Source organism: Diadema antillarum, unplaced genomic scaffold, assembly GCF_040938485.1.
Source record: "Diadema antillarum isolate AM-2024a unplaced genomic scaffold, OU_Dant_1.0 seq00001670_RagTag, whole genome shotgun sequence".
Taxonomy (NCBI): domain Eukaryota; kingdom Metazoa; phylum Echinodermata; class Echinoidea; order Diadematoida; family Diadematidae; genus Diadema; species Diadema antillarum.
This window is the reverse complement of record NW_027272367.1, coordinates 35,661-55,837: the sequence shown is the minus strand read 5'-3', so window position 1 is coordinate 55,837 and position 20,177 is coordinate 35,661. Positions and strand designations below refer to the sequence as shown.

Below are 20,177 nucleotides of genomic sequence, written 5' to 3'. Positions count from 1 at the left end.
CTCGTTGTCTAGTCCTGTTTCATGTTTGTTCGCGTCTATGAAAGTGTATATATGGTAATCTAATTTTTAGTGGGCTTCCAGACTTCTTCCACTTTATTATCTTTTGTTTCCAGACTTCTTCCACTTTGTTATCTTTTGTATCTACGATGATTCGATTCCATCAATGTTCTTCTCCAGAGGGGCCCACACACTACAAGCTCTGTCTTTTTAGTGGGTCCCTCCATTTTTCGCACGGTATACATGTACTTCATTTCGATCACTTCTGTTTCTTTTTTACTATACAATGTATGATTACTAAAGGTCCTCAATTATTGTACAGTCTTTTCATTTCACTATGTTCTATTTACCTTGTTCTCTGTTATCAAAAGAAGTGAAACATATGTTATGTCGGAAAATGAAATAAATTTTGAATTGAATTGAATTTCTTTCAGAAAAAAATGTTACGGCAAGAAAAAGGCATTTAGAATAATGTTCAACTTAAATCCCTTTTTTTCATACTGAGGATTTATTTTGTGATGAATAATCATTAAAGGTAAATGACTTTTATATTCATTAAAGCAAGGAGTGATTTATGTTAAAATACAATAATAAAAACCTGCCATATAAACTCGATTTAAATTTTCGTTGGTTCACAATTATCCTTCTCGACGTTCCAGTGAATATCATTTACTGCTATTAACAAAATACATGTACGTTTTGAGCAAGAATTGTTCTTTAATCAAAATACATTTGTTTTCACGTGCCCCAGATTTTGGAACAGACTTGACAACACTCACACAGATACTCTGACACTTCCTTTCTTCAAAAATTTAGAATTAAGACAAAAACATTTTCATTATCTAAAACCATCAATAGTCCGGGCTTTATCAGCTATAGGAAATCTTTATTGAACCTTAGGGTTTTAGCCATGCCTTGGCAATCTTTCTGTAAACCACTCGTTTCTTTCTTATGCCTATCTTTGGTTTGTTTTTCCTGCCAGTTCTGTCCTTATTTTCGTTCTTGTCCCTGTTACATTCTTTTCTCTCTGTCCGTTTTGTCTGACGTCATGATGCCAAGATTTTCCTACGTGGGGTCTTTGACAGATCGTGAGATGCCCTGTAACCATCCTCTATAGTAACTCATAAAATCTACAAGATATTATGCTTTCCTTGTGGATTTCTCTTTCCCATATACAGTTACAAAATATTTTAGCTGGTTACTTGGTCAGTTATCGAAATATAAAGACAAATTACTATGACTGTATTATGTATTATTGAATCCGTATCATTTGCAATTCTTTATTCACGTAAACGTTATTTTACTTTGTATTGTTGCACTAGTTGGAAATTACATTATTTGGGTTGATTATAGTAATGACAAAATGCAAGATTCACTGTGTATAACAGGAGATGACGGAAAACTGAGTCACTATGTTTTTCATTTGTTCGGGATAAAAATTAGGGATATTATTCCGTAAAGTTAAGCCATGATACTATTTTTTTTTTCATATATTAACTTCTGGGCTGAGAGATATTTAATGGACAAGTTGCAGCATATCTGGTTAATACCTCAGGTGTTTGCAATACAAATAATTCTCTTGAATAATTTAAGGCTTTATACATATCACATCTAAACTGATATCTGACTCTTTGGGACACAGACCGCCAATTTAATTCCCTTAACAGTGTATGGTGTATGTAAAAATCCGCATCCAGTACCAGCCTCGTGTACTTATTTTGAAGGTGTTGTATATAGTTATAAGCAATGGGGTACTCTGACAAGATAATCCCCATATTACTAGACCGTAGTCAGTATGTGAGAGTATGAGACTGATACAACATAATCAATACCTTTTTTGGTAGGTATTATTTTAACTGCCTTATTTGACCAATAATTCGTGAAATTTTACCACTACTCTTTTCAATATGTTTAACAAATTTGAGGAAATGATGATACATACTTTGCAACCCTTTGCAATGAAATCATTAAAGAGAAATGTGATAGTGATGTTATGGTACTGTGTCAGTGCCTTTACCATGTTTACACTGAAATTCTCCTGGGAACGGACAATAACATTCATATTTCGATCAAGTTTCATTGAGGTATTTCGACAAACCAAAACAGTAATAGAGGTTTGCAGGATTTTATACTTGTGGGGTATATATCGTATGATATATAGGGTCCGTGACGACATAATAATGTCAGGTAGCTGATTTGTAGCATTTGGATATGGGAAACAAATAAATGAAATGAAATGAAGAGACAACAAATAAAGACGATATCAGAAGGATACATTATAGCCTACTTTCGTATCACAATTCGTGATTTTTCCCTGAACTTTGAAGAATGTTGTTCTTGTAATCAACAGTGTACAGATCCAACTGCTTCATATTTGTTGTTAAGCCTATTGTATAGGACTATTCATTTCATGGATGGACTGAGTGATGTAGCCATGGTAAAAAATGGTTTAAAAATCAATCAATTAATAATAATAATATTTTTTCGTACAAGCCTTTTTAACAGTGTCTCAACAATAGCCATTAGGGAAGGTAAGTATTAAAAGTTTTCCTCTTTTACGAGACAAATAAAAAGCATTACCCTGATATCACTTTTATGTTGACTTTCTTTGTTTCTAGATGCCAAGTTGTGTCTGTTTGGATCTTCAGTAAGTGGCTTTGGTGCCGCTGGTTGCGATGCAGACCTGACATTGTGGTTTCCCGATCCCAACAGGCGTGACATTGTAAGTTGTGTTTTTTTTTTCTTTGCAAGTGTATCAGCCCTGACAATCTGTATCTACTTGGTAATGTGAGTTCTCATCCCTATACGCAAGTCTGATGAGCATCAAGTCAGTCCAACTCACGAAAGTTTTCCACAGATTCATTTTTTGTTTGCCCCTTGCCCTTTTTTCAAGATTTATTTGATTTCGTAAAGTGATTGTCCGGACCAATGTCAAATTTGGACCCCCTTCAATAAAAAAACAAAACCATCAACAACAACAATGAAAACCTTGAACCTAAAGATTGAGATTATTGTTGATGCTTTCCATGGTGTGTCTAATTTGTTGTGAGATGGAGATGCATCACGTGGCAGTAGCCATCAGAAGGACTGTCGCTATCAAAATCAAGAGATAAAAGAAATCTGGGAAAAATACTATTCTTTTATTCACAAGATTCATAGTTCCGAACGGATCCTCCTGAGATGACATGACTGGGAGAAGTTGTCGAGGCTTAAGATGGATTAGTGATCTGCTGAGCTGTAGCAAGTGTAGCATGCTCCTATGGATTACATGGAGCCAGATGCTAATTGTGTAACTTCGTGACTTTTGGTGCTGTGCTGTGGCAATTTTGGTTTTGGCTGATTTGTCTAAGTCGTTTGCCGTATAGGCTCGATGTCCCCACACGACTGGTCTTCATGTTAATTAGTGCTTCTCCGATGCATTCAGCAGCTTTTGCAGAATTGTTTGAGGAGTCCTGGCTGCGTAAGTGTTTGCGAGTCAAAAGTGGAGTGTTTAGAGAAGTTTCTTTGTAGAGAGAAATCTGACTTCAATCTCCTTTTTTTCTTTTCTTTTTTGAATTGGTAATCCTTTTAAAGCACGACTACCACGTGGTACAACAGCAACACTGCTTTGCACACTTTCACCAAACATTGTAATGATCTCCATCACGGATGCAAAATAGTGAGTCGGTGTGGCAATATTATACACTGTACGAGAGTGAGAGAGAGAGAGAGAGAGAGGGAGAGAGAGAGAGAAAGGGGAGAGAGAGAGAGAGAGAAATAGGGAGAGATGCTAATATCTTACAAAAATGAATAGTGATACTTTCACTTGAATGTTACAGAATGTTTCGGACAAAATATAAAAAACCAAAATCATTATGACGTGGAACTGTAGCTGCATGGTGCAATGTCGTCTTTCTCTCTCTCTCTCTCCCTCTCTCTTTCCTTTTTTTTTTTTGCCATCAGGAACGTGACAAATCTCGAGCAGTGGAGATCCTGAGGAGATTACAAAGTCACCTGCTAGGGATGGGACCATCAAGTAAGAATTTCATGATAATTCTTAAAATACTTTGAACTCGTATTATTTTCATTCATTCAATCATTCATTCATTCATTCATTCATTCATTCATTCATTCATTCATTTATTCTATTTCAGCACGACACAAGCTTTGGCCATGGCTGTTCTTCGGCATGGCCATGAAAACAAAAATAACAAAAAACAATGATATGACAGAAAGATCATTATCATTAGAGACATACATCATGTCTATCCAGCATACCGGTACATAAAACGACGCGTGTTTATGTATGTGCGTGTGCGTTCTACCCAAACAGAATCTCTTTGGTTCAACCATAACAATTGTTACTGCAGCCATACGAGTCTTCAAGCCACGCTTAAGCTGTAGCCGTATACTGTATTATGCATTGTATACGGTTGTAATGCTGATACGTTTCTGCTGTACATTGTGTAAAGGCAATGAAGAAAAAACATTATGTTAACAACCTATGTTTATATATATGTATGGCTCCAACAATGTATGTATCCCTACATGTATGTTCATGTACAATGATAATACAGGAATCGATAAATCCAATCAAATCGAATCAAATCAAATCAAATCAAATCAAATCAATATCACACCAGATGTAACTGCTGTCACTTTTCAACATTAGGTCCGATTGTCGTCACCAAGACACTGGTCATTGATACCGCCAACGTGCCAATCCTCAAGCTGCGGGATAAGAGGTAATGTCATAGATTACTCGCGGTTCTTGGGTAATAAAAAAAATATTTGTGACCCATGGGTTGTATTGTCACATGACAGACAGCACGTACAGAACAAAAATGTCTACAACTGCAATTTTTTCGTGGAGTTTTATTTTCAACAGAATTGTGAGCATCTAGTCGGCGGAGATGGGTTGGTGATGTAATAATTCTTGATAATATATTATGTCTCTTCTAATCGGTAGTAGTAGTGTCATCATCATAACTTGTCTTATAGCTATTTCAGTTGCCTGACTGTGTCGGGTATACTTTGTTTCAACACTTTGTGTAGAGGATTGATTTTTTTTTTTTTAATTCTCTTTTGCCTCATCACTCATCCAAAGAATGTCGATTTTCTTACTTACAGGCATCGCATTGATATTGACCTGAACATTGATGTAACTGGGGTATGTACTACTTCGTGTTTTAATTATGAACATTCCTTCTTTTTTTTTACTCAACCTTTGGCATAAGAACAAAATTCACGTTCATAGGTGGATGTAACTATATACTAACATTTCCTTGTCCTATAGACAGACGTTGTAGGATGACAGCTTTACCATTATGGGGGCTGTTATCAACGTCTACAACATTGTAGTTAAAACGGTGAAGTTGCATGCTGTATGCAAAAAAATAAAAAAATAAATAAAAAATAAGTATCTTTGAAAAGCACACACACACACACAGCAACAAATCTGCAGATCATTTTGATAATATACTCTCTAAAAAAAATCGAGTGAAAATTTTCACTCTAAAAAGAGTGAATACAAAAAAGAGTGAATTTCGAGTGAAATTGGAGTGAATTTTGAGTGAAAATGCTCATTTTCACCCATTTTGGAGTGACGTCAGGGATCACTCGAAGATTTTGGAGTGATCCCTGACGTCACTCCAAAATGAGTGAAAATGAGCATTTTCACTCAAAATTCACTCCAATTTCACTCGAAATTCACTCTTTTTTGTATTCACTCTTTTTAGAGTGAAAATTTTCACTCGATTTTTTTTTAGAGAGTACTGTAACTCATTTCAATCACCTGCCTTTCAACGTGGGATAGAAAACTGTCAGTAAAGCCTCATTTTCCTTAAGGCTTGTCGGAACCACTGGAATATCCACATGCAAACAATGATTCTGCTAGATGAAAGGAAATATTAAATAGTGGATAACGAGAATAATTACGGATAAGCCTGCATTGGATTATGCGAAATTGCAAACATCTGTGTGTACTATCGAAATACAATGTACTGTAAACATTGAAAGAACTGTTTTGCAGTTTTTGATGAATATCACTTGTAACGACAGCAGTTTTAGCATTTATAATACTCTTTAATGTCACAATGTTAATAGCTGTCACCGTCGACACAATGCATGAAAGTCACATTGTAGTTGAAGCCGTCTTTTACCTTATCATTTCATGACAGGGCGTGCTTGATTCCTACCTTCAGAAACTGTACGTCGAAGGTGAGAAAGTTGATCAGATTTTGACTTTGCACCATCAGATGGTGTACGATGCTGATTGGTCATCGCCGTGACCATGGTGACACTGAGCAGATGTAGGGTGGCATCAGACTGTCCCGAAATTGACGCAAGATGACATTATGAATTCTGAATTTTAAATTGCGTGCAAAGTTGCCCCCCAATATGGTCAAAACTACAACCCAAGCTAATACCTACGGTGCTTACGGAGGGTCACACAATAGTATTGCACCCGAACCACACAAGAAGGATATGAAAATGTGAATCTTTAAGAAATTTACCTGAAGAACACACGAAGGAAACAAAATGGTCACATGAAGATTGGAGCGCACACACACACACCCACAAACAAACAAACAAACACACAAACAGACAAACATGCCAGTGCAGCACGTGAATACTTTTGGCTCCATGACATTATGCTCCGTCGACATCATCATGCTCCACTGACATTTTGCTCTGCCAATTGTTCTGCCAACAATTGCTCCGCCGATATTTTCTCCATCGCAGGTGCTCCGGGAGGGTTTAATTGGTGATAATGCTCCAAATAAGATGGGATTGTGTGACATCAGCTCCGCCGTCAATAGGTCCGAATAATAGTCCAAGGGCCAAGACCCGAAAAATGGGTTGTTGGTACCACCCGAGGTGGCAAAACCTTTTTGGTGTCATTTTGTTTGTCGGACATAGATACGCTTATCAAGCTATGATATTTCCAAATGAGTAGCTTAGTCATAATAAATGAATTTTAAACCAATTTGGCCTCGTTTTTATATCCCTATACTTCTGAATCGAAACTAACCGCTATACAAATACGAGCACTGCCTTCTGTATGTCCACATGTGTTCTGTTGTAAACGCGGTGCGCTTAGTCTTTATTCAAGGCAGCGAAGGGAATATCCAAATGGTTATGATGTCCACAGCTGTCACGCGGTGCGCTTAGTCTTTATCTAGAACAATGTACCGTTATCATATCTAAAGTTCCTAATAAAAGGGATTATCTATACTGTTTTTATACCACCCTCTCAACAAATACATCAGTTTTAAACAAAAATCACTCTGTTTATTTACAACATTATTAATTATAATGTATTGTATAGTGTACCGGTACATTGTTTTTGAATAATCTTTCATTGTTGGATGGAAATAAAGCGACATTGGCGTGGTATTAGCGTTTTCACCGTAGCGTTTTCACCGGAAAATGATAAATAATTGAAAAATACGCTAAAATTCACGAGAAATTGCTTTTTTGTTGTTTTTAGATAAAGGGATATACACTGTATTATAAGCTTTGGATATTCCCTTCGCCGTCTTGTATATTAGGCTAAGCGCTGTGGACATCATAACCCTTGGATATTCCCTTCGCTGCCTTGAATAAAGACTAAGCTCACCGCGTTTACAACAGAACGCCTGTGAACATACAGAAGACAGTGCGCTTCGTTGTATAGCGGTTAGTCTCGATTCAGAAGTATAGGGATATAACAACGAGACCAAATTGGTTTAAAATTCATTTATTATGACTAAGCTACTCATTTGGAAATGCTATCACAGCTTGATAAGCATATCTATGCCCGACAAACAAAATGACACCAAAAAGGTATTGCCACCTCAGATGGTACCAATTAATCTGGCCTGGCCCATGGACTATATTTACGGCATTTTGTTCTGCGAGAACTACATGGTCGATGTTTGCTCCGAGGATACATTTCTGCTACAAATGTTTGTACCATGATTCATGAAATCGAAGGGGCCGGAAGTGTGTGTGTGTGTGTGTGTCTGTGTGTGTGTGGGGGGGGGGGGGGCAAATATCGCTTTGTTTAATTGAATAGAATTTATTATCATAAATATGATGTCACAAGAAAACCAAATACAATACTTATCACAGAACCCCCCCCCCCCCCCAAAAAAAAAAAGGATTATCATAAAAAACCGACATATTAATTGCTACAAGCTATATGAATACAATAGTATCAGGCAAGTCGACAATACAAGGCTGTCTGTGAGTAAATCACGGAATCATAGACCTATCTTGGGAGTATACTTCGACGGAACGGTTGTCCCTTGAGCAATTGCCGCCGGAGCAAATTGTCGCAAAAATGTCGGTGAAGCAATGATTATTGTCACCGGAACAATGGAGTGCGTACTCAATGTCATGTATGGAGTAACGTCTGTGGAAACAGAGCAGATGCCATGGAGCAAGTCACTAACGTGAACGAATAACTGCAAAGTCATATTTTCATCACAGTTGTTTACATTTTGCATTACCTTGCTCATAATCATGACACTTTCATGATTGCAAAAATGAGGCTTGTGAAGTTGATTCCTTTTTCTTTGTTCATTTCCGCCTTCATTTCTTTATCCGTTTCCTTTCGAAATCGCAATCTCCTCAAATGTGGATTTAAAGTCATGCCTGCCTGGCCCTCAGGATTGCCAGTTTAGTTGGCCCTGTTACTTTCTCGTTACTTTTCACAACAAATTGTCCGCAAACACTTTCATTCACTTTCTAACATGACATGCAATAAAAAGGCAGAAATAAAAACCCAGCATCTCATAATCACTTTCTGATATCCTGTGCAGGGCTCTAGGCATAAAACCCTCTAAATCGTGTGATAAAATAATGATTATATTTGTGATAGTGGTTGGTAACTTTTTTAATCTCTCATCTTCAAGTCTCCGACACCACTCAGAGATTTTGAGATTAATTACTGTAATAACCTGATAGACAACTCCTTGATTTAACCCGAGAGGTGATATAACATACTGTCTAGTTGCAACGTATCAGCTATATAGCATCCCTTCCTGAGTAAACTGATTTGTTTTTATGCCTCCGCCACGAAGTGGTGCCGGAGGCATTATGTTTTCGGGTTGTCCGTCCGTACGTCCGTACATCCGTACGTCCGTCCGCTTTCGTTTACGCGATAACTCGAGTAATATTTACTGAAATTTTACCAAACTTGGTCCAAGTATGAAGTATGATGGGGCAATGATTAGATTTTGGGTGAAATCGGCTAAAGGTCAAAGGTCAAAGGTAAAGGTCAAATCATGAAATTGTATCCGTTTACGCGATAACTTAAGACTGTATGGAGCAAATTTCACCAAACTTTGTTGGAGGATGATGTATGATGGGACAATTACTTGATTAGTTTTTCAGTGAAATCGGACAGAGGTCAAAGGTCAAAGATCAAGGTCAAATCCTAAAATTTATCTGTTTACGTGATAACTCAAAACTGGATGAAGCAGCTTTCACCAAACTTGGTCCAAGGATGATGTATGATGGGACAATTAGTTGAGTAAATTCTAGTGACATTGGCAAGAGGTCAAAGGTCAAAAGGTCAAGGTCAAATGCTAAAAATGTTGCTATTTCCCCCATATCTATGCAATGCCCGCAGTTATTTTCTTGAAACTTAGTGTAGACATGTACTACTGCGTAAAGATTCTCCAGAGAGAGTTCATGTCATAAGGTCAAAGGTCAAAAGGTCAAAGGTTAGGTGAAAATGTTGCAATATCACTTTTCTCGCAAATGGTTCAATGTATCTTCATGGAACTTGGTACATATGCATGTACTGACTGGCAGGGATTATCTAGGGAATATAGGGGTCATGGGTCAATAGTCAGGGGTCAAAGGTCAAGGTCAACTCCTCAAAATGTTACTATTTCCCTCATATACTAGTATATGCAATGATTGCATTATTAGTTTTAAAATTTAATATATGTACATGTATTACTTAATGGAGATTCTCTTGGAAATTTCCAGCCAGCAGGTCAAAGGTCAAGGGTCAAAGGTCAGGTTTAAATGAAAAAAAAGAGATATATTTTGTACTGTAATTACACTCTTTCTTCATACCTTGAAAATTATACTCAATGCATAAACTTATAATAAGGTCGGTCAGAAGTCAAGTAAAAATTTTCAATTCCCCAAATATGTGTACCTGCACTCTTTTATAGACAATTATAGCAAACCCAGTTCGTGGAAAGTGAACATTCAAGATATTTCTGACAAACCTGTTATTTCGATATTTTGCCAGTTATGTGAAACTGTCATCACACATTGTGAAGACATTGTACTATACACCTATTGGGAGAATCATGCATTATGGCGGAGGCATCAGTCGCCGTAGCGACATTTCTAGTTTTAGCAACTGCAATGTTTGTTTGTTTGTTTGTTTGATTCTTCATCTGAGACGATGGCTATAATAGCACATATTCAGCTACACTAAAGCTGGTCTTCCGTTGGGTCTACTTGGATGTTTGGCGGGATCACTTGACCGGGTTAAACATCCTACTCCTTTTAATATGATGAATAAGTGAAACGGGATCTTTTACGTGCATGAGTTATAACTCTCTAACACACGGGACCTCCATTGGACGTAGTGTCTTGCCTCTTTAATTACTAGAGGGTACGGCGTTAGATTATGATTACACATGGTCCCCAGGGCCCCCAGGAAGAACAGTACCTGCCTACTGATGGGGCTACCCTGTTGAAATAAGACTGAATAAATAAATAAAATAGAATAAACACACAACATTGCTCAGTCGAGAATGGAACCAGGGTCCTTTGCAGAAGCGCTAGCGACTGAGCAAACTCACCGCCTCGTCTTCCTTCGGTCTCGCGCCTAATCGATGTCGTTTGTACTACCCATGCACATAATTCACGGAGATATTGTTAAAATGTTTCCTATTAATGTTAAATATTCCGGCATAATTGTGTCATTCACGATTTGATATGAATAGAGCAAATAATGCACAGGCCAGAATGAATCTCGTGAGGACTAAATATTATGCTGATGTGGGCGATGACATGACTTGATATGACTGGTGAGAAGCCTTGCACGGTTGAATACTTGATCTTGATAACTGAGTCTCGATCTATCAATTGGGTCTTGTTCATTTTTGTCCTGACGAGTGTTGCTTGTGACCTTGGCAGTGGCGTCTCGATCTGCCGGATGTGGTTTTTGACCGTTCTAATAGAGTCCATGACGCTTTATACGACACTTAATGGCTCAGATTTCATGAGTCACTGCGGGGGTAAAACGTGTTAGGGCCTTTTAGATTGTGCAGTCGGACACGACAGCGGGCAGGCCGCCCGAAAGTGCAAGCCAACCGTTCCGGGCGACTCCAGATTAAAACCATTTTAGATTTCAGTCGACGGTGAGTACGGTACAGATGTGGTGACGTCATAATCGTCATGCTAAATACAACCTGCGCACGCTGCCCGTCCTCAATCTGGGAGGACGTGAAATCCCTCGAGAACACGTTCTCGATTCTTGCGACGGGCGTGTCAGAAAAATCTAGAGCATGCGCAGTATCATGAAAATAACGTCATCACGTCGCAGTCCACGTCCTGGATGCGAAATCTAAAGTCCCTATTGTTATACGCTGTAAACAGATCAATTTGTTTTCGCTTGAATAAATAATCACATCATAATTGAATGCACAAAAGGTACAACAATTACAAACGCTTGATTTGTTTTTTCAGCGGATGATCGTGTAGGCCCCCTAGGGCTCATCGTGAAGCAGTGGGCCAAGGCCGAACGAAATGGCATATGCAATCCTCGTGAAGGCACCCTCAACTCCATGTCCTGGGTTCTCATGGCGATCAACTACATGCAAGGTTATAGTCAGTCCTATCTCAGGCCCAATGTCTCAATAATTTATTTCTTTTATATTGTGCATAACGTTGCCACTGGTTGTTGGGGCAACAAGACCTCGTATCTACAAAATGTCAAATGTTCAGAGGAGCCAAAAAACATGGCAGCCAAAGCACTACAGCGAATGGGATAGCCTTTCCTTGGAAATGCCGTGGTGGCTTCATTTTTGGGTTAAGACACTTAGGATATGGACAGGACATCACTTAACCGGTTATTTGACCATTAATCAAAAAAAGTCATTTTCACCAAAATTGCAGATACAAGGTCTTGTCACCCCAGCGACGGTCCTTGGCGGTGATAGGATAAAAAGTCCCTGATTATCGACTAGAAGTTAGTGTTGTTGGCGGGGGGATATGGTTGCACATCAGTATACTAATTCTTTGAAAAATGTATAAGATTATGATCCAGGCTGATAAGCATTGTAAGGAGGTGTTTATTGTGTGTTTGTGTATTTTTGTTGTGTTTATGTCTGCGCTCGATGTAGGCCTACGCGGAAAAACTGTGTGAAAAACTAACAGCTGAATCTTACAGAATCGTGTAAATGATTTCCGAGGATATTAGTAAGCATCAACCATCTAAGTGTAGATTCTGTGTCAGAGAAAACTATAGCGGTATCTATTTATTTTCTAACATCATTTTTTTTTTAATTTGCATTTGTCATGGAACAGTTGCCGGAGAGCTCCCGTTCATCTTTGAACCACAAGTAAATATGCACTCTCTTCTATCATCAAACGTTTTCAGTAGTGGCTATCGATCTACAACTTGTGGGAAATAAAGTTTGTCGGGTCATTTAATGTTTCATTCGAAATGATGGTTGGCAGGTGTAGGTAAATTTTATAGTGCCATTTAAAATGTAACATTTGTTTGTTGGTTGTTTTTTTTTTTGCGTGTATAATCACTTGCTGTGTGAGTTTGAGGAGCAGTTGCTTTACCTGTAGGTCCTGCACAGGGACCCGTAAGCTTCTATGCGTGCCACGCTAATATCCTGTCCATACCTATGTGTTTTATTTGACTCAAAGGGTTAACTGCCGTATGTATAAACTCAAAGCAGACTGGTTAAAGGGTGTGTACAGTAATTCTGGTCGAGGTGAGGAGTTAGCTTTTAACGTGTTACGAGATATTCAGAAACCACTCTATGCAATTCTAAGGGGTATCAAAAGTTTATTTGATGAGAATCGGTTTTGAAATGGCTGAGATATCCAAAAACAAGGTGAAACAAAGAGATCATAATAAAAGGCGTGGCGTGTAGTCTTTTATTATTATCACTTTTTGGATATCTCAGCCATTTGCAAACCAATTTTCATTAAATAAACGTTGAATCCTTCTTAAAATTACATGCTCTTTCATATTTCATAAGAGGTTTCTCATTATCTCACTTAGGAATGTAAAAACCATGAATCCCCATCTCAACCAGTACTGTACAGTCCCTTTAAGATTAATACACGCCTTATACAGTGTTATAGCATTATTACAATAGACGTGACAGTGTATAGATATAACACACCTACAGGTCTTTCTGCATTCGTATTAGAAATTATGTATAGTCCAGGCAATTATACAATGTATTGCAAAAAGTGGATGATATTAGCAATAGTATACGTGACCAACCTTGGTGTCACAACTAGACCTATAATCAAATGGTGTAAGTTGTGATTCATCCAGGTAACGATCAATAAAGGAACCAAAATTAAATCAATTCATCTGGACTTACTGTTTTACTTCCGAGAACGGTTTCACGTCCGATCCTGGACGCTTCATCAGCTCGTCTGATTTGATGGCGGGAAGGCGTCGTTGCTAATCGGCGCAGACGCACTACTGACGTTATTGTTCGAAGTCAGTCGCCGAGGAATTCACCGGATTCCTGTCTACTTCAAACCGGCTCACACACTAAAACAGAAACTGGTCCATCCAAAAGATAAGGTACCGAAGGATAAGAGAAGCAACGTGGTCTACGCCATACAGTGTCAAGGAGAGGGTTGCCAAGAGAACTATATTGGCGAAACCAGGCAGCCGCTACATAAGCGCTTATATCAACATCGAAGACCAGGTACATTGGGCAACGATTCGGCCGTCTTCTCCCACCTGAAGACCTTCAAACAGAACTTCAAGGACAAAGATGTGCGTATCTTAGATAAGGAGCCTCGGTGGTTTGAGAGGGGGGTCCGGGAAGCCGTCTACGTCAACTCCGAAAACCCCTCCCTCAACAAGGGTGGGGGACTGCGACACAACCTCTTCTCGGGTGTACAGCTCTGTCATCCGGAGAATTCCTCGGCGACTGACTTCGAACAATAACGTCGGTAGTGCGTCTGCGCCGATTAGCAACGACGCCTTCCCGCCATCAAATCAGACGAGCTGATGAAGCGTCCAGGATCGGACGTGAAACCGTTCTCGGAAGTAAAACAGTAAGTCCAGATGAATTGATTTAATTTTGGTTCCTTTATTAACTAGGCCAATACATAATGACAATCAAAGACAGATTCGTGCATACTGAATCGCGATAACCAAGGGGAAAGAAAGAGAAATGCACTATACAAACATAATTTCCTGCATAGATTGACTCAATTTTTAAGTAGCAGGATACTGAGATGAATGCATGAGACACTATTTGCTAGTCGTGTGAGGAGTTAAAAATCTTTGGTTTTATCAAATACAATGCTGCACAGAGCTTTTTTAGCACTGTCATTCTCTGTACATGCCTGCTCACAAGACATGTTTTATAGGTTTATTTTAACATTAAGTATAATATTCAACAAGTGTCCAAGTGAGAAAAGGTCAACGAAACAAGCTGACAGGAGGTCTATGCTGTTATACCAACAGAATGGTTGGCAAAACCTTTCGACCCAAGATATCGACATCGCCAAGGTAGAAGAATGTCTCCTCAGCACTAAGGGCATGCCACATCAGCTGGGCATGGATATCTTCCGCAAACGAGTCGTCGGTCAATCCCCTGTGGTCAAGAAAAATCTCGATGAACTCCTGCAGGTAAGCAGACGCGAAATTATACATAGAGTGCAATCGCTTCGTAATGACGCTGTTCATACCTCGGGCAAGATTTGACTTTTGAAGTGTTATGCACGACAAATCCGTATACAGAAATGCAATTGGTGAGAGGGAGACCTTATTGAATGCACATAACTCACCCATACTCCGAAAGTGTCATTACTAGAAAACAATCGGAGTATTGATACCCTTAATTTACTCCGGTTACTCCTTAAGACAAAAGTGAGACAAGTAATTTTACCTAAACCTAACTCGCAAAACTGTAAACGTACTTTTCAATATTGTGGTAAAAAACATACAATGATTTGCCTTTGAACTGTAAAATGTATTTGTATGATGTACGGGGGCCTACATAGAAGAATTATTCAGAATGAATGGATGAATATGCTTTGTGATATTACACTGTATCGTCAGAGGCCTAAGATGAGTACCCTGGAGGGGAGGGAAGGTCAGGTGGGGGTGTTTTGAGTTTACTCGAGCGGGCAGAGTGATGTATGATTGTAAAAGATGTTTGGTTATATTAATTCAAAGACATGTTGGTTCGGTTTATATATCCTAGACTCTATGGAAGAACAGGTCTATCATGTACATAGATCTGAAATGGGTTCTCCACCGTTACATTATTGTTATCATTGAGATTCATTAAAAACATAAAAGTATCAGAAATGCGTTTTTTTTAAAAGAAAAAACCAACAACAACAACAACTCCCCCCCCCCAAAAAAAGACATGATATGCGTATAGAGCAAAACAAGACCACATAAAACGGGTCATCCCACAAGCAAACCGACACCCACGAGTCATACAACCCACAAGTTCGACATTGAAAATAGGTCTATAAGTCATACAGCTCACGAGTCATACAGCCCATGAGTTCGACACTAGGCAAATTGATTAAAATTCTGCATTCACTTTTTGTACAATGATATCACACAAAGTTAGATACCGAGATTTTATGAATTTAACATAAATAATTTATATATTTTACGTTATACAATTACTTCATATACTTTGGTGTATTGGTTTTGTTGTTTATTTTCTTTTGAGTGTTCCACGAACTACAAGCTTAGTTTTTTTGTTTTAGTGGAACACTCTTTTCCATCGTAATGATTATGCCTACTTCCTTTTTTTTACGATTGCAAAGTGTGCAATTTCTTTCTTTTTTTGTTGTTGTTATAATACCATTCATGCATATATTTCAAATTGTGTTCTATGAACTGTCCTTCCCATCTGGATGAAAGTCAAATTGACACATGCACCATGCACTTTGTATCATGTATTCTTTTCTTGATGGAAAAATAAAACAATGAATTAAAAAAAATAATGCAAGTCCCCAAATTAAACTTGCTTCAGTTTAAGCAAACAAAACCTGCACCGATCCCTGGTGATAAAGTTGCCAAGCCATAACATAATCCAGTATTAAGTGTTGGCATGTGTAGGGTATGGAAACCTATATAACAGGATAAACTACAGTAGGTGTGTTGGGTATGTCAGGTATTCCTGTGAACTGTTATGCGCCGATGTTACACTTATGAATTAATCGTTTACACCTTACATCTAATACTTGTGTTCACTTTTGAAGTATGTTGCTAAAATCAAATTCTGTTCGCAGGGCTTCTTTGAGTATTACGCAGACTTTGCCTTCACAAGTCGGAAGATTGCCGTACGAACAGGAGGTGCACCTCCCCGTCGAACGAAGGGTATGGGAAGAATCTTCATTGAAGGTAACTTTGGAATCCTGCGCCATCTTGATTTCGCTCGAGAACTTATCAAATCGAAAACTTATGATAGTGATTCTCGACTGAACACTGAAGAAAAACCATAGTTATTCTTTTGTCATTTGCATACAATGCGTGGGGGACTTTGTGCAAGTGACGTCTTGGTGTTGGTTGTAGACTAGTCAAAGTGATCTTTTCTTATTTTCATTTGAACTACATTTGAGGACAGCATATTGCCTGATGAGTCGAATGTTTGAAATATACCTTGGGGAATTTTAGAGCAATTTTTTAATTCGTTAGAAGTATTATGTCCTTGCAGTCAAACAAAACGGACCACATCTTTACCAAGCAAGGTTACCCAAACTTACCCATCAGTGTTCTTCTCTCTTGTTTCGTTGCGTTTGTCATTGAAGAAACTTGTCCTTGAGAGTTTCACGATTTTTCCCCCAAGAGGTTTAACTTTTTTCCATTTTATCCCCGTCCTCCCAAGTCTTCCTTTGACTATAACTAATGTCTAAACAAAAAGAATATAGAGTTTGAAATGTTAATTCACACATATATAGATTGTAAAACATTCTCTGTGCCCACAATGCTTGAAAAATATTGTATCAATGTCAGATTATGTTCCTGGCAGAAATCTTCCCTCTGTCAGTTCATAAACTATTTACAGTCCAAAGAACAATTTTATATCGATTAGAGAAACCCTTTTATTTATGCAACCACACCTCTCTGTATTATGTTCTCTCACTGAGGATCCGATCATCGGAATCCATAGAAACATTTCAAAAGAATCATAAGTCATACACGGTCGCTTTTTGTTTTGGTTATATTTGTCAGATTTGTTTATGATATTGTATATTTTTATCTTAGACTCGCTCTAATTGTGTCCCACTGCCCCTCAGAATATAGCCCACTAGATCGATGACGCAGTACAAATTCTGCATCTATCATTGTATGACAATTTGTTATAGCCCTTCAAACTGTCTAAATACCTGTTGATAGTTGTGTCCCTATGATATGTAATGTGGCTTAAAACAATCCTATCAACAGTAGCACACGTACTGATTATGTTGGGGTTTTTTTTGTGTGTGTGTGTGTGTGCAGTCTTTATTTATACACGAACGCATAAATACATGTTACCTTCAGTGGCAAATAAAGAAACTTGGAGAAAAAAAAATCCACTCCCAAATTTTATCAATTTCATAAGAAAAAGCAAAAAAAAAAAAAAATCCCCGCAGAACAGTGAAAAAAATAATCAAAATCGAATAAGAAATAAGGGAAGTTAAGACATTCTGAAATTTCTTTTTCGGGGGGGGGGGGCACTTCTTGACCATGCAGTTGTTATGAATATCTAAGTCAACAAGATTTAATGTCATGCCCTCACAATTCATTTATTATCCATTTAACGCACAGAATTGACAAAATCTCGTGTTTCAGCTGTATAAATATAAAACGTACCTTAAAACCACCCAAAATAAACATGAAAAATTGTAACTCTGATATATTCAGATATTGGGATGTTTTTACCTGTATTAGCTAAAATAGCATTTTCCCCCGAATTTCAGGTAACAAACATGAAAAATTGTGAGGGCAAGACATCATTATAACTCGCTTATTTAAATATTCATAAGGACTTGTCAAGAAAAAAAAACATAGTTTTTCAAACAAACAAAAAATGTGAAATTTCGAAATGTCACATCTTCCTTATTTCTTATCCGATTTTTGTAATTTTTTAAATGTTCCTAGGGAATTATTTTCTCTTTCTATTGTTATTTATTTTGGGGTGGATTTCTTTTTTCAATGAAGTAATGTAGCACTTCCGTCGATGTTGATTCAAATAGAAGTATTTATCATTCAATTTCTCTTCAGCTCCCGAGATGGGCACCAATACAGCTTCTGCAATTACTGGCGCTGGTTTTGACAAGATCAAGGATAAACTTCGTCGAGCGAGGAATATCCTGAGAAGCAATGAAAACTGGATGGACATCAACATCATGGCACCATGAGCTTCATGAGTTGAAGCTTCCTGGTCTTTTCCCACTTTTTCACGCTCTTTCAATATCAGGCTCTGATTTGTTTTTTTCTCTCATACTGTGTATTGCTGATGCTCCCTGCGCGTTGGGCATTGTACGAGGTGACGTTGATGTATAAATTTTGACTATACATTGATATTTGCGAACATTCATTGTCCAGCATCCGTAAATTTTATTGTACGTCGTCCGTCGTGCGTCGTGCATAAACATTTTACATTAAAAAGCCCTTTCCTTGAAAACCTGTTGACGGGTTTTCACCAAGCTTTGCATGTAAAGCATCCCTTGGGTGACAGGATTTCAATTTGTTCAAACGGGCACAATACCACCCCCCCCCCCCCCCCCCCGGGGGGCCCCATGAGGGATCCCCATACCTTCCAAATCAAGAAATCTTTGAACAAAAATATCAGAATGTTCTTCTCCATGGTCAATTTCCATGTTTAGCACTGTTGGTGTAGTGGAAACTCAACGCCCTTGTCATTCTCAACCGACGTTTTCATTTTCTTTGTATAAATTCTTGGTCAAATTTTAACTAAACTTGGAAGGTAATATTTCTAATGTAATTATGATCTCAATTTATTCAAATTTATGTAATCAAATTATGTATCATCCCATCCTGTACAAGTAATCTTCATATTAGAAAGTCTTTTCTATCACTTTAGGGGCTAATTGAGAGCCACTCCTGGATCTGGCATGAATATCTTGATCCGCAAATCATGACCTTTTGTAAACGCAGGGTCAAATTTCTCGCCAAAGCTGGCAGATATATCGTGATAAAATATGACTACGTACCCATGGCCAACACGCACCACTCCCCTCATGGCAATCCATAAATTCCCCAAATTAGAGAATGTCCAATATAGCTTCAGAGCTTTTGTAAAACCAGAAATGCTCTGAATGAATACATCATTGAATGTACTTTCAAATTTGTTTATGCCAGAGCCATGGATGGCCCCATTGGGGCCGACCTAATTGGGCTCTAGTCTTCACATTGTGATCTTCTTTTTGAAAAATGGTCAGCTCTCCTCCAAAATTGGCAGGTATTATTCAAGTACATGTATATGCAGTTGACACATTATCGCCTGGAGGTCTCCAAAAGCCTGTAAATTATGCTGTTTTCTTAAGTAATAATCTGCAAGAATGCATGGAAGATGGATTGGGGTCTTGTTGCTGTCTGAGCTTCTGTCGTGCCACTCTTCTATGAATTATAGAAGTTCATCAGTATGAGGATGCCTTCATATGCCTTTCTGTAGATACGAAGAGTCAAACATTTGCAATTTGTTTACTAACTGTGACGTCATACCCTCTTTTTGTCGCCATCACCAACCCACTCTGATATCACATTAGATAGCGGCGTTGGCATAATCGTCTAATATAGGTTTTCCCGGCCAATTTCGCACATTTGTCAGTCCAATTCCTAATTGCTGCATTCAATTTAGCAAAATTTAGCGTAGATGACATGTTCGGTAGTTCAATTTTATGATCTCTTCATTCAAATTCATTTTGGAGCATTCAAATTACCTTTAGCCTCATTCTAATTAACACTTTTTCAATCGAAATTCGTGAAACAAGCACCA

General features: G+C 38.2%; 1 protein-coding gene across 1 annotated transcript; it reads left to right on the top strand.

The window, feature by feature from the left end:
• Nucleotides 1-4,909: 4,909 nt before the first annotated feature.
• Nucleotides 4,910-19,970, top strand: LOC139711563 (uncharacterized). The gene is made up of 7 exons (XM_071623438.1): nucleotides 4,910-5,146; nucleotides 6,156-6,195; nucleotides 11,683-11,817; nucleotides 12,523-12,557; nucleotides 14,672-14,836; nucleotides 16,465-16,576; nucleotides 18,440-19,970. Exons 3-7 carry the CDS (start codon nucleotides 11,781-11,783, stop codon nucleotides 18,574-18,576), a joined length of 486 nt encoding a protein of 161 aa, XP_071479539.1. The 5' UTR covers nucleotides 4,910-5,146; nucleotides 6,156-6,195; nucleotides 11,683-11,780; the 3' UTR covers nucleotides 18,577-19,970.
• Nucleotides 19,971-20,177: the final 207 nt, after the last annotated feature.

Excerpts from the sequence above, each read along its gene's own strand:
- LOC139711563 (XM_071623438.1), top strand. The coding sequence starts at position 11,781 with ATGTCCTGGGTTCTCATGGCGATCAACTACATGCAAG. Across the intron at positions 12,558-14,671 it reads CGTTCATCTTTGAACCACAA|AATGGTTGGCAAAACCTTTC; the intron begins GTAAATATGCAC and ends TTATACCAACAG. Across the intron at positions 16,577-18,439 it reads GGGAAGAATCTTCATTGAAG|CTCCCGAGATGGGCACCAAT; the intron begins GTAACTTTGGAA and ends ATTTCTCTTCAG.